This window comes from Bombus vancouverensis, unplaced genomic scaffold (genome assembly GCF_051014615.1).
Source record: "Bombus vancouverensis nearcticus unplaced genomic scaffold, iyBomVanc1_principal scaffold0052, whole genome shotgun sequence".
Lineage (NCBI taxonomy): Eukaryota > Metazoa > Arthropoda > Insecta > Hymenoptera > Apidae > Bombus > Bombus vancouverensis.
In genome coordinates, this window is record NW_027468943.1 from 478,016 (window position 1) to 493,205 (window position 15,190).

The window sequence follows — 15,190 nt, forward strand, 5'->3', positions numbered from 1 at the left end:
CGATTCTATTTATTTGTTATTTGGTTCGTATCGCTATTAAACAGATATCAAATAGATTGACGTAAAATCGGAATTGTATCTTGTAAAAATCTCACGAACAGTTTTATATCTTTTGTCTAAAAATACTTCATTTCTGAAGCAAGGAATTTGCTTCTCACATGAAATATGATAGCGTGCTTTTCTTTATCATATGAAATTGTTTTACGAAATATAGGATGGCGATTTCTTTGGTGTTCGATGGTCACGTACGAAACGTCGATAATTTAGGCCTGGACGTGTTTGTTACGTTCACGATTGCTGCAGCAGCCGAGCTGCCTGCTGACACGTTCCTCACGCTCGTTCTTGATCGATGGGGCAGAAGATGGCTGGCGTGTGGTTCCCTCGTCATTTCTGGTATCTTCAGCATCTGGGCTTCTGCCGTTTCCAATAGTTCGTACTCTTCTAAATAGCTTAAGTCGATAATTCTGACTTAATCAGACGAATATTTTTCATTCGTATAACATTGTGCTTTTTGAAAGGAAGAAAATGTATATTTTGGAATATTTATAACATGCAAATGCTTGTAGATTATTTGCTACATTGCTAGAATAGTTTCCAAGCCCTATCATGTATCCGTTGTATAGATATTTTATTTCCCCTTCTACTGCTTTGATCATAAGATCGCTTCGTATTTCCGCATATATCAAAGGGCGTTGGCAATAGTCCTCAAAATGATGGGCTTCAGCGCTCCAGCAGTGCTATATGGCTTTCAGTAGCCGTAATCCATAATACAATCCCTTAGATTCAAATTGGCTAGATTAACGTTTTATAGATAAGAAGCTTATTTCTTGTGCTTAGCTTAGAGCTAAGCACGCTTATATTAAGCTTAGCAAATGCTTGTATCAACTATTGCAGACAACCAGACAAATTACAGACAGATAAAATAATTTCTTCTCTTTTTATTCCTTAAAATTTTCTAAAATTATTTCATGAAAAATTAGAATTAAAAACTAATGCTAAAATTTTTTCTTCAGGTATATATACAGCTTCTCTGGCAATTCTCGGTAGATTTTGGATAAACATTTCATACAATATCGGTCTCCAATATGCGGCTGAAGTATTACCAACTGTGGTTAGAGCTCAGGGTGTAGCTTTGATACATATAATGGGATACGTTGCTAGTATCCTCGCACCCTTCGTAGTCTATCTCAATGTTGTGTCCTCGTTCCTACCTCTTCTTGTGCTGGGCACACTCGAAATTATGGGCGGTCTTCTGACTCTCTTTTTGCCGGAAACATTGAATAAGGATCTTCCGCAGACGCTGCAGGACAGCGAGGATTTTGGAAAAGATCAGAAGATGTGGGATATACCTTGTATCGGAAGGTAAAATCACATAAAGGAACTTTCGGTCTCCTTTTTTCAAAGATATTCACAGATCTTCAAGCTCGAAGTTCAAGATTCTCAAGCATTCTGTTAGATCTACATCTTCGTATGCTTTCGTATTACTTTCTTCTTAAAATCTGTTAAATCTCTCAAAAGAAAACTGGACTATCTTCTTTCTTCAAATGCTTTTTAAATCTTTTGAACAGAAGAGAAGGATCGAGTTGGGAAGTTATTCAAATCTTTAAGCGATTGGATTCAATATTTTTAAACGCAATGTTTTGACAGGAAACGCGAGGACGAAGAGACACCACCGGTCGCCATGTTCCGATCATTTTCTAAATGCAGTGCGAGGAATTCGATGAGAGCGTCGCTTCGCGGTGAGCCTTTAAGGAGTAGCATGCTACGGAGATCGAGTATAAAATCGAGGAAAAGCGTAAACTCGATCACAGAGGTCGAAAGGCTGTAGCGAAACGTTCACCACGAAGTACAATATTTGTCGCGTTGATCTCGAGCAAAGAATCTTTAGTCTTTCAAAAACGTGCAATACATGTATTAGAGTAAGACAAGTTACTGAATCCAGGAATCTTAAATTCCACCGTCATTAATATTCATTATCACAAAACAGTGGATTTTTATGCAATTATGGGTGATTCGAAGATACGAAAATTTATAGAATGCGTATGACGCAAAATTTTGTAAAATATCCAAAAGTACAGCACTATCGATGATATTTAATGGATAGAAACATACTTTTGCCCAAGTCCTTTCGATTGTATCAAATCTTTCAATTGTATTATTGTATCCACGAAAATATGCATTTGCATAAATATCCGCAATGCAATTATCATCGCAATTTTTCATCAACAATGATTGATTAAAAATTCAAACATTAGGCGAGCGAATAAGAATTAGAGTAAGAACGTAGGTTAAAGTAATTGTCGTAAATTGTCGTGGGTAGTTAATGTTAAAAATTAGTACTTTCCTTTGTTATAAAAGTTCCTGAAATTGTTCGTACAAAAGCTCCATCTTATAGAATATAGTGCAATAATCGTTATACTAGTAAAATAATAACATCATAAATATACAAAATATATTATCGAGATGAAAATAATATGGACAACGTGGTGTATGGCCACGAGTTTTGTACCTTGATCGATGCCAAGATAACAAATTATTATACAAAACAGTGAAGTATCCACGTCTGACATTAATATTGAGTATTACCATTACTGTAATTTAATTTTTAACCGATCCTGAGAATTCCTTAGAACGTAAAAAGTGTAAAATGTTACTGTGCATTTCAAGATTAAATGCACTGTAATTTAGAAACAGTTATGAAGCGGAAACAAATAATTTATTCAGAATAAGAATTCTACGTAATCATGTTAAAAAAAGACGTACTTATAACGCGTTTAAACTCCAAATATGTAAAGACAATAAGGGAAAAAAATTAAACGAAGAATCGTATTTTTTGTAAATTCACACAAGATTTTATCGAAAAAAAAATTAAGATTTTTTGAAGAACGTACAAGACGGAACACGAACAATAAATAAGGGATGTTAAATACAAAAAATAGATTGAAATTTAGATTATGAAATATAAAAAAAATGATATTGCATAATTTACAATTATTTTCGATAGCTTACGTCAGTATGTTGGAGTGTAAACTATAAAATATTCAAAAACTGATACCATTTAGACATAATTTAGAAAAACAATAAATTGCGGAAACCGATAGTTAAATCTCGATACGATCGATACTCCAAAACTCTAATCCTAATAATTACTCAACAATAATAACCGATAATTCATGTTGATTAATGTTTGAACTCCGTTTTTTTTCTGTATGTGTATACAAATTTTGTACAGTTTGATAAAGCGAAATTAAATTATCATCTTTTTGTACTACTTCAAACATTGAGATTTGTCATCTTCAAGGTCGATCACACATATTTTCATATTGCGGAGTTGCAAGGGTAATTAATTTTGCAATCGGTTTTCCTTTGATATAGATGTGAATACAAATAGCCATTGATTGACAATATACCGAAGCAATTCTAGTTTAATTTGAAGTCATCGATCCTTTGATATTTTTGGAAGAATAGTAAAAGTACAGAGAAAACAAGAAAAAATGGCGTTAACTAAAAGATAGCTCCAATGTATCTCATAAATATTATCTATGTATCATTTGTAAGATGTAAGTGACCAAGATATCGAATTATACAAAAATTGTATGTAATGATTAATACTTGAACGTTACTTACATTTATGTACATGAAAATTTGATCTTTTATTAACTAAGTTATTGATCGACAAAATGACTTCCTACATAATTCTCCGCCTGAACTGAAATGCATATTTTTTTTTACGCAAGCCTTATGTGTAGCTAGCAACGAGCAACCAGATTAATTACTTTACACACGGTCGTATCTTGTTTGCTGTAGGCGAGTTCTCTCGTGTAATCAACGAAGTACTCAACTTTAAAGCGATAACAGAAGAACATTATTGTATCGATAAAAATCATGCTTTCTTCAAAGAAATATGTAACTCGTATTTTTTTTAAAGCAACCCTCATAACGTATTGAATAAAATAATCATACATTTTTTTTTGTTCAACATTTGTAAAATACGATATTATCAAGATCACCAAGGAGGTAATCTTCAATTCTTAATGAATATAATAAAAAACATAATTAATGATTGTTTGATGGTTTTATTATTATCTCTATAATACAAAAGCACAACATCGTGTCAACAGTTTATATAGTTCGTATGTTTCTGTAGGAATACACAAATAATAGTTCTCTATCACAACGTAATCTAAAGGGAAAACCCTAACTAAATGACAAAAATATCGGTAATAGCTGGAACTAATGAATGTTAAAAGCAATCAGTATATTCCATACAAACTTCCATCAACACGATTCGTTCTTCGTTCTCTCAACACACTAAGACCGCAATCTTTAAACGCTTATAAAACCATAAGCAATCGTGAAGTTTAGAATTCGCTAACTGGGCGTCTCTCAATCCAGTTTTTGATCTTGGGCAGAAGGAGGACCTTTTTCTCCAGCAGCTTCAGATTCTCGTAATTCTCGATCAGATCAGACTTGTACATAAAGTTCAAATAATCGAGCAGAGCAACGAATGTTAAATCAGCCCAAGAGAGAGTACCATCGTAGAAGTAGCCGTCATTTTCCTTCACTTGCTGGTCCAAACGTTCTAAAATGAACGGTAGCGTCTCTTCAGCAGCCTTGCGTTTTGCAGCTTTGACCTTCTCGTCCTCCTCATAGTGGAAGGCGGCAATTTCTGAAAATTTGTTTTCAGTTAAATACTATTCGCTAATGTTATACTAACTTGAATACAGTGTTGTGCGAAATTTAAATGATACTGAAGATAGAATTACAATCCTTTTTAATCCTTTGTCTTGTATTGTTGACATACGTGTATCGTTCGATTAAATCAAATATTAAATCGGATTTCAACTAATAAATACCTGAACAGATATGTACTATCCGTTATCAAGATTCTCATAAGATTTATGCAAAACAGCACTGGATACTCACTATGACGAATATCATGAATAGTATCAAGAGTGGCATCAATATGAAGATTTGCCCAGTCAGTCTTTCCAGCTAAGTCATATTGTTTGGCTAAGTAACGGCAAATAGCTGTAGACTGAGCAACCTTCCTTCTATCAGCTACGAGCATAGGAAGCAGGCCATAAGGAGTCACTAAAAACATACAACTAATAGAATCAAAGATTCTATCGAACAAACAGATTATGATGCTTCTTAAATATCTAGCTTCCTGTTATCTGTTTTGGAAAGATATAATTTAATTTATTGATAATTTATCAGCAAACAAAAGGCATTGTCTCCTTAACAATACCTATTGTTCTCCCACATATCTTATAGAGCAATGGAGAGTAAACAATAATCTCTGTTATACTCTGCATAATTGTGTTCTACTTTATTTAGCTACTTTAGTTAAATTAGGAAAGATGAGATTTAAGAAACAGAACTTCTTTAAATTTTAAGCTTACAGGGCTTTATTTCTGGCCAGACGTCCTTTTTGATACGTTCATCTTCAAATGGAATACTAGCATAGCTGAAGAAGAACGGATTGGTTCTGCCAATGCCGTAACTGGGAAGTAAGTCAATTTATAGAGCGGCATCTTCCTGGAAGTATAATATATACAAAGTAAAAACAAAGAATCATTGATGACAAGAATTATATTATTACAAATTATGAAGTATAAGACAATTTAAGTAAAAAGCATCAACTACTAACTACTCGCATAGCTATTTGTATCTTTATATTTTAATATAGCTTAGATATAAAAAGAATATTATTTTTGGATGTAATAATGTATAAACTTGCGCCAAATATTATAACGAAATATTGCACTTTCTATTTAAGTAGGATAGACATATTACCGGCATTTATCTTTTTTCTATAGCAATGAAATTGTTTATAAAAAAGTTTATAAGAAAACTATCAATTAATGCAAACAACGCATTTCAAAATATTAATTACACTCGCGCGATTCGTTATCCCTAGTATTAATTTAACCATATGGTTCTATACACCCAAGACCCTCTAACAGTAATTTAGTACCATTACTAGTCGTATGTACAATGTATGTTTGTATACAACTTTCGTAACTACAAAACATTCAGCAGTGATTATATATTCTTCCAAACATAAGAAACATTTTCTAATTGCATACTTAAATTTATCGATCAATTATGAACATATGATAACATTTATTTCTTTCAACTACTAATTTTCAAATCCTCTGCTGTTCCGTTAATTGAACGACGCGCCGACTTTTCGTACAAGTATCTTGTATCTTATCTGTATTATTTAGTTATCAATAAAGAAGAAACATTGTCTAATTGTATATTTAAATTTATCGATCAATTATGAACATGTAATAACATTTACATCTTTCAACTACTAATTTTTAAATCATCTGCTGTTCGGTTAATTGAAGGATGTCGGCTGTCTGTAGAAGTATTTCATATTTATTATTTAATTATGAATAAGGAAAAAACATACAAAATATAGCTTTTAAACGGTTTATTATTTATAAAGAGAAACTTTGACTCGAGATATATATACTATATATATACTATTTACTTACAATTTTTTTTTTAAGATTTCAAAGTCGAAACAAGCACAGGAAATTTCCAAGCCGGTTAACAGAAACTTGAATGAGACAAAAATAACCTTTAGATATCTATATGTTCTTCTTCCCCTCTGTTGCTTCCACGTATCTCTTATCCTATTGGTGGAGCTGTGCTGATATGTGAAATTATGTCTACATAAAAACATCCGGAAAGACTCATTGAATGATTTTATAGTTTAAGGTTAATAAATTTCCATAAATTAAAGTTGAAAATTTATGAGAACATGTTTTCTGTAACAAAACTTAGTAAAAACAAACTAGTAAGGTTTATAGATTCTTTAATGATTATGTACGTATTCATAAACTAGTTCGATAAACATCGTTGGATAAAACGTCGAACAACACACAACATTGAAGCGCGACATTTCAAATTCAAGGACAAATATTGCGAACAAATGATATTAAATTTACAATAATCTCATGTAAGAAAAAATAAAAGGGATAAAGGTAGTACAGAAGATAGAAAAATCTATAAAACTGGTGGCTGGGAAATAGAAAATATATAAATTTATGTTATTAGAGTTTAGTACTTCTGTCGATCAATGTGTTACGACCGTTCGCGGAGAGACGCAGTCGCAGTAGCGAGAGGCGTAAATTCTCGCTACGATTCGGTGAATCGACGCCGCGAAGTAGTCGTTCCCCTGTTTCGGTTAAGATAAGAGGTGGTTAAATGAATATGACACAGTATAGTAAGTTATATTTCACCGTTTATTCCAACAACTTATAACGAAGGCAGTTACGCTGGTGCGTATGTACGAGATGAATGAGTGACTGATCTGTGGGTGTGTCCTACCCGGTGGAAGGATATTGACCGTTCGAAGGATGTAAAATCAGAACTGTCTTGGGAGACGATGCTGTCTCGGAGGAAAGCTAAGGATGGGTGTGTCTAGCGCACGGGACCATCGGATTTGTTGTTGACGATTTTAGTTAGGATTTTAGTTCAAGCTGAGTTGACCGTGATTCAATTCACGAATATCGGAGAGGAAAAGTCGTAATTCACAATATTACACACAATAATACCTTCACATAAAGGAACACAGCTCAGATGAGACTTTTTATAGTTAAACTTTAAACGTACTCATAGAAACGAAATTTTTTCTTTAAATAGAACTGTTACATTTTACGACACGTATAACATCGAACATTTACCAACATAGCGATGCCAGCGTACATATATATATACTGGTGTACTGGTCATCTTTTTTCCACACGTTTTTAGCTTTTTAGCTGTTTGTGAATGGGCGCCTAATCAGCCAATCAGAAATGGCTGGTATTCTATGAATCCTTTTCTTCAATGCTCGAAGAGCTGGATATTTATCCAAAGCTGATGCCCCAAACATATACTCGAAATTTTCAAGGGCCGCTGCAAACACGAAGTCCGCCCATGTCGTCTGAAAAAAGGTTTGTATACATTTATTTTGTACCTCCTCTATTAAACAATTTTTTTAATTTACCTTGAAAAATGTGAAAAATCGAACTCTTAACTAAAGATCACTAGCTTTTTAGGAAGAATTTGGATTTTTATTTTATTGTCAGAATTTAATGGATAATTTTAGAAACTTCAACCTTTGGAGGTATTTGTTAATTAAAAATGACAAAACTGGTATTATGTAAAAAAGAGTAATGAGTATCCTGAATCAATGTCGAATGGAAATTAGACAGTTCTATAAAAATAATCCTTCTCACGATTCCACAACTTCATAGCTTAATTAAATACAATTCTTCGGCGATATAATTACAAATACATTTACAGGAATTGTGTAATATGATAAATATCTCGTTAAAGAAATTGAAATCGTAAACTGTAGATTCTAGTATTCTTTCACTTTCATGTTTCCTATGAGCCCTTCAATCGCTAAATATTTTGCAATGAAACACGTATTATTAAACAACATAATCATACTAAATTAATTTAATGTGACTATTTATTATTGTTATATAATAACACAGTGATGAAAGAAATAAACTGGTCAAGTAATCTAAGGGACGATAATACGTATCTATGTCAGTGACAGTGAGAAAAATTCAGATATCTGTACTTAAGTGATTACACTTATAAGTATGATTATATATTATATAAATATGATATTTCGAATGGTATCATTTATCACTCATTAAACAAGAGTGTCATATCCAGAGAAATGATTTTACATATCTTAATCTTTGCTTTGATTACGATAGTAATAATTTCTATCAAACTTGATGAGGAAGATACATGAATAATTATCTAAAAGCTGAAAATCTTGGCAAATTCATTTGTACATAAACTAACAGGAGTGAATTTTAAAGATACACTCTGCTCTCAACAATTAAAGCTGTCTTGTCGCAACAAAGTTTCAATAATTTTTTATGGACAACATGGCCCAGTTTGCACAAAGACTAAAAATTTTAACATTAAATTTGGATAAAAAATCTTACGGTAGAAGGAATGATATATCCTTTATTTTTGCCAATAATCTGGTCGAATTTAGTCAAGTAAAATGGTATTGTTTCGTTCAAAAGTTGATTCTTCCTCGCTTCCTTCTTTTCAGGATTCTCCTCCATGCGATAGTAGCAGATATCTGAAACGTATATGAAACCAACCGTTACGTTCATTTGTGTTTTTCCCCCCAAACGAAGAGAAAATAAGTTGTGAAAGAAGGAGTAGTCTCTCATAGTTCTTACAATTTCTTCATTCTCTTTGCTTTCTTCAATATTGCCTCAACAAGTTCCTGTGGTCACGATACTTGAAATGTATACAATGTTACCAGCGTGGAAATTGTCTTGGAAACTTGGAAAATCTTTCAAGAGGAACGACATTGCTAACTGAGATTCGAGAAAGGAAAGGTAAGTAAATCCTTGCTTCTACCTAGAGCTTTTTTATTTACTTCTGACGAGTAAAGTACTGTTATTAAAATTTGATTAAAAGTACCAAGAATGTCGAGATATAAACAACCATTTGTGGAAAGGTCAGGAGAAGCAGAATTATCGAATAAACGTTATATAACTCTTAGTGATTAAGTAAGAGAAGAGAAACGAGAAAAAAGTCTTTTATCTAGGTCTTAATAAAGTATACTATATCTATCTAATTGTATACTTAAATTTATCGATCAATTATGAACATGTAATAACATTTATTTCTTTCAACTACTAATTTTTAAATCATCTGCTGTTCGGTTAATTGAAGGATGTCGGCTTTCTGTAGAAGTATTTCATATTTATTATTTAATTATGAATAAGGAAAAAACATACAAAATATAGTTTTTAAACGGTTTATTATTTATAAAGAGAAACTTTGACTCGAGATATATATACTATATATATACTATTTACTTACAATTTTTTTTTTAAGACTTCAAAGTCGAAACAAGCACAGGAAATTTCCAAGCCGGTTAACAGAAACTTGAATGAGACAAAAATAACCTTTAGATATCTATATGTTCTTCTTCCCCCCTGTTGCTTCCACGTAACTCTTATCCTATTGGTGGAGCTGTGCTGATATGTGAAATTATGACTACATAAAAACATCCGGAAAGACTCATTGAATGATTTTATAGTTTAAGGTTAATAAATTTCCATAAATTAAAGTTGAAAATTTATGAGAACATGTTTTCTGTAACAAAACTTAGTAAAAACAAACTAGTAAGGTTTATAGATTATTTAATGATTATGTACGTATTCATAAACTAGTTCGATAAACATCGTTCGATAAAACGTCGAACAACACACAACATTGAAGCGCGAAATTTCAAATTCAAGGAAAGATAAATAACAAATATTGCGAACAAATGATATTAAATTTACAATAATCTCATGTAAGAAAAAATAAAAGGGATAAAAGTAGTACAGAAGATAAAAAAATCTATAAAACTGGTGGCTGGGAAATAGAAAATATATAAATTTATGTTATTAGAGTTTAGTACTTCTGTCGATCAATGTGTTACGACCGTTCGCGGAGAGACGCAGTCGCAGTAGCGAGAGGCGTAAATTCTCGCTACGATTCGGTGAATCGACGCCGCGAAGTAGTCGTTCCCCTGTTTCGGTTAAGATAAGAGGTGGTTAAATGAATATGACACAGTATAGTAAGTTATATTTCACCGTTTATTCCAACAACTTATATCGAAGGCAGTTACGCTGGTGCGTATGTACCAGATTTTTTTTTTTTTATTTATTTGTTGAAATTACAATCAATTCTCGCGTTGAGAATATGTACGAGATGAATGAGTGACTGATCTGTGGGTGTGTCCTACCCGGTGGAAGGCTATTGACCGTTCGAAGGATGTGAAATCAGAACTGTCTTGGGAGACGATGCTGTCTCGGAGGAAAGCTAAGGATGGGTGTGTCTAGCGCACGGGACCATACGGATTTGTTGGTGAAGATTTTAGTTAGGAGAGTGAAGGAAGTGGCTTCGTTGTTAATTGGTTAACGAAGGGTCTTAACCGCCCTCGAGAGAATGTGGTTAGTGGGAGGAAAGTTGCAGCATACGTGAGAAAAACTAACTTTCCCTTGTCCAGTCGGGGTAGACAATAGTCTTTAGAAATTCTTCGGAAACAGACGTTTGTTTGGTTTGAAGGACCTTTTCTAGGAAATCTATGAGATTTATGGAAGGTACTTGAAACTATGGAGGATACGCTGCGAGTATCCGGTGACATCTCGTTGCCATATTGCTCGCGGTGCGACGTAACAAAATGGAATAGAAAGATTATACCACAGACGAAATTATACTTTATACTTTATTATACTTTATACTTTATTATTACATTACATCAATTGACATCTTTGGAATTACAACGATTCGATACACATTTTAACGTTTTAAACGTTTTAACGTTTAACATTCTAACATTCAGTTAGAACTTTGTATTGATTAGAGATATTGTAACGACCAGAAATATCGATACATATATCAATACTTTTACCTCGAAATTCGTAGATTCGTACTCTTCATTGTCCATACAAATTGTGTCATATATGTCCAAACCAAATTTAATTTCCAATTTAAAACCAAAATTCTTTTTCGAAAATGGCACTTCCAATTCTTCTTATTCTCACTATTTAATTGCTAGCCGTATCAAGTAACAACGAAAAAAATAATAATATCTAAACGTTAAGCAGGTCCATATTTTGGGGGATACAATTAAAAAAGTAAATCGTCGGTGGAATATTGTTTCACCTATCAAGAATTTTGGAAGATATAATTAGAAAGGGTAGAAAATTGTTCTCCTTATCGAGCATTTTTTAAAATATAATTGAGAAAGTGGAATCTGGATAGAAAATTGTTTTACCTACGAAGCATTATAAAAAGTAAGTTTAATAAAACTATACCTTGGATATTTCATATATTTTTTCATATTATACGCATTCGTTAAAATTTTACACTCCCAAACATCCTGCTATACTTGCACAAAAAAGCGCAGTCTAGTAATATCCCCCTCACTGCTCCTCGCATTTTCTTTCTAATCATCTCTCGTTCGCTTTTCCTGATATTATTCTCAGCGTAAGTTCAGAGTGGCGGTTTTTAAACTCAGGAACGCGCGGCTGTTCGTTAAATGAAATATCAAACGTAAGAATTGCCGCAGTCTTAACGCGAGATAATTCATTTCGTGGCACAGAGCGCACGTCGTTGAATATTAATTCATATCTCATATAAGTTGCGAATAAAAAAAGCAGATAAAAGAGGACAAAAATCCGATAATTACCGCGAATCTTTACGCAATTTCAAGAAATACAAAAGAAATTTGTTTGTAAGCATGCTACTAAGTATTATTAGAAGTACTGTACTTTCGATATTTTACATATTCTTGCATATTTTCTACATTTTTCTGTATTTTTGTATCCTTAAACTTTCCGTAAACGCGTAAACGTCTGCGTTCTGACAATGACAAGGAAGATTCTACTGATAAAAATAAAGCATCGAATTTCACCGAACTCTCAGAAATGTAATTCTCAGATCACATAAATTAAAAAGAAAGAACAAAAGAAAATACAAATATATATATATATACATACGTAGCCACAAATCAATTTGGATCACGACAGATAAAATAGGTAGCAATAATGTCTCCACGAACATTATCATAATTTATTGGAATTTACATAAAAGCCAAAGAATGCTATTGTTTCAATGACACGGCGTTTTGTCGAGTTAGATAAATACGAATTGTGTGTTTGAACAAGTGTTCGGTCGTGTTTCACGCGACGAAAAAGGAAATCACAAGACAAGGTGTCGCCTCGTTGGAAGCAACAAATCGCAATACGAGGGTGGAAATTGGGTGACACCGGGAGGATTACGAGGGATGAGAAATCTGTCGAGAGCGTGAAAGGCTCGCGGTCACCGGGTTTCTCCAGTTCTGTCGCTTTTAACGCCGAGTTCTTCCGCTTCGAGGATAGAAGCTGCGAAATATCGAGGCCATTGTCCAAAGATTTTCAAGAATATCCGATGCAACGTCTTGAAATTTACGAGAGCAAGTCTGATAAATTCTTATCTCTGGTCCATTCGTGGCCAACTTTTTAATACCCTCGTAACTTGTAACGACAAATAAAAATATTGGTACAGGCCAATTTTTTTTTGGATAAAATCTTGTGTGAATTTACGATTCTTCGTTTAATTTTTTTCCCTTATTGTCTTTACATATTTGGAGTTTTAACGCGTTATAAGTACGTTTTTTTTTTTAACATGATTACGTAGAATTCTTATTCTGAATAAATTATTTGTTTCCGCTTCATAACTGTTTCTAAATTACAGCGCATTTAATCTTGAAATGCACAGTAACATTTTATACTTTTCACGTTCTAAGGAATTTTCAGGATCGGTTAAAAATTAAATTACACTAATGGTAATACTCAATATTAATGTCAGACGTGGATACTTCACTGTTTCGTATAATAATTTGTTATCTTGGCATCGATCAAGGTATTTAATATACAAAGCGTACAGATTAATAAGAATTTTAATTAATCCTTCTTCTATAGTATTCGCCGTTCCTTTCGAGCTCGTACCAATTCAAATAGACTTTCGAATAGATTTCAAAGATTTGTCTGTTCAAATAAAACGCGATCTTTTTTATTTCCCTATCAGTCGTCCCGTTACTGTTCCGTTGTTTCCAACAGATTGCAGATTCGTTTAAAAAACATTTGTAACGAAAAACAAACCCACTCGCAGAAATGTTATTCAATATCGCATTTATAACTTTCATCATAGACATCCTCCTCTCATTGCTATCATTGTAAACAGATTGAAACTTCGTTTGCAAACACTCGCGATTAAAAAAAAAAAAAGAAGAATTAATCTTAAACAATTTTATCTTGTGCTCCATTTATAATTTTCATAATTGTCTTCCCGACGATGTATCATTTTAAATGGCTTTTTTCTATCCATCTATGTTGCAGCGAGATCAACGGTCCTAATTACTAAATTGCACGATGTGTTCATACAAATTCACTTTTTATGAACGCGATGAAACGAAATGAAACCTAAGTAGAGATTTGTTTTCTCATCAAGTATAACGAGTTTTACACTTTGGATAGATTGCCTCGTTGTGAGAAGGTCTTAATCGTTTATAATTGCGATTAAGTAATTGCAATAAGTCATATTTTTAAGAAACGTTCTCACATGCTGTCACACACTCTAATTAGAAAAGGATCATGAAACATTCGGTTTATGATATTATTTGTTTGTAAATCTTCCTGCTTCCGGAAACTTTTTTAAATATGAAAATATTTATATACAAAATTAAATATTTTTTTCAATATCAACACTTCTTGCGTTTATGTTGTCCTAGTCAGAATTATATTATTTCGTGTATCCTGTTGCTTTTTATATGATAGTCCTCCCGTTGGCCGCGGATTCGTTATTAAGCCTGAGGCCCTCGTCACTAGTGTCACTATCGACAATAAAGGTACCCCACCCGCGACCGGACGATGGAGAACTCCAACACGGAATCGCAATCTCCCGCGAGCCCTGCCCGGGAGGGCGCCTCGAGCTCGGACTCGGAATGTGACTCGAGCTCGGATTCGGATTCAGACTCGACATCGGAAGTGGCATCCGAACACACGTTGTCGGCACGGGATCGTAAGAGTATCGTGCGCGCACTAAAGCGGTCGCTAGGGAAGAAGAAGAAGAAGAAGAAGAAGAAAGGACACCGGGCAACCTGGGTATCGCTGCCGCGCTTCAACCCCGAAGCCGCGGACGCAGATCCAGCCGCCTGTGCACAGCCGTCGGCCTGCTCATGAGGGACCACCGCCTGAAAAACAGCGCACTGTATTTTGCCCTAAACCGTGCCCTAGAGGGTCCGGCAGCGTACTGGCTTACGCAGATAATGAACGGCGACGAGCTCACCTGGCCAGATTTTAAGGAACAATTCGCCGCGCACTTCGGTGGCCAAGAAGTAGCAGCCGCGTCGCTAATCAAGGTAGCCGAGGAACTACCGCGGGACGGCGAAACACCAGGAGCGTACGGAAATCGTATCATCACCCTCCTGGGGTCGAAGTGGCGAAATTCAACCAGGAAAGAGGTACTCGCCGCCACCGCCCTCCATCTGCTGGGCTCGCGCGATGAACGTTTTAAACGATTAGCGCTCACGAGTGACATCACGTCGGTGAAACAATTCCAAAGAGAAATGAAGCCCTTCCTATACACGGAGTGGCCAACGCCCCCG

At 34.1% G+C, this 15,190-nt stretch overlaps 2 protein-coding genes and 1 pseudogene across 2 annotated transcripts in view; 1 reads left to right on the forward strand and 2 right to left on the reverse strand.

The window, feature by feature from the left end:
• The window catches only part of LOC143304722 (glutathione S-transferase-like), a 34,976-nt gene extending 20,184 nt beyond the window's left edge, over positions 1 to 14,792 (forward strand). Inside the window, exon 2 of the mRNA XM_076627246.1 lies at positions 14,361 to 14,792. Within this exon, the coding sequence (XP_076483361.1) occupies positions 14,361 to 14,533 (173 nt within the window). The 3' untranslated portion in view covers positions 14,534 to 14,792. The remainder of the gene's footprint in view (positions 1 to 14,360) is intronic.
• On the reverse strand, positions 4,057 to 5,916 carry LOC117163896 (glutathione S-transferase-like; annotated as a pseudogene).
• On the reverse strand, positions 7,520 to 9,754 carry LOC143304721 (glutathione S-transferase-like). The gene is made up of 2 exons (XM_076627245.1): positions 8,973 to 9,754; positions 7,520 to 7,945 (listed from the first exon to the last, which is right to left on the reverse strand). The coding sequence occupies exons 1-2, from the start codon at positions 9,207 to 9,209 to the stop codon at positions 7,778 to 7,780; spliced, it is 405 nt and encodes a 134-aa protein (XP_076483360.1). The 5' UTR covers positions 9,210 to 9,754; the 3' UTR covers positions 7,520 to 7,777.
• Positions 14,793 to 15,190: the final 398 nt, after the last annotated feature.

Bases quoted from the DNA above. Each gene is read 5' to 3' on its own strand.
- LOC143304721 (XM_076627245.1), bottom strand. From the start codon at position 9,209: ATGAGAGACTACTCCTTCTTTCACAACTTATTTTCTCTTCGTTTGGGG. The intron at 7,946-8,972 runs GTAAGATTTTTT...ACCTTTTTTCAG, and splicing joins GATATATCATTCCTTCTACC to ACGACATGGGCGGACTTCGT.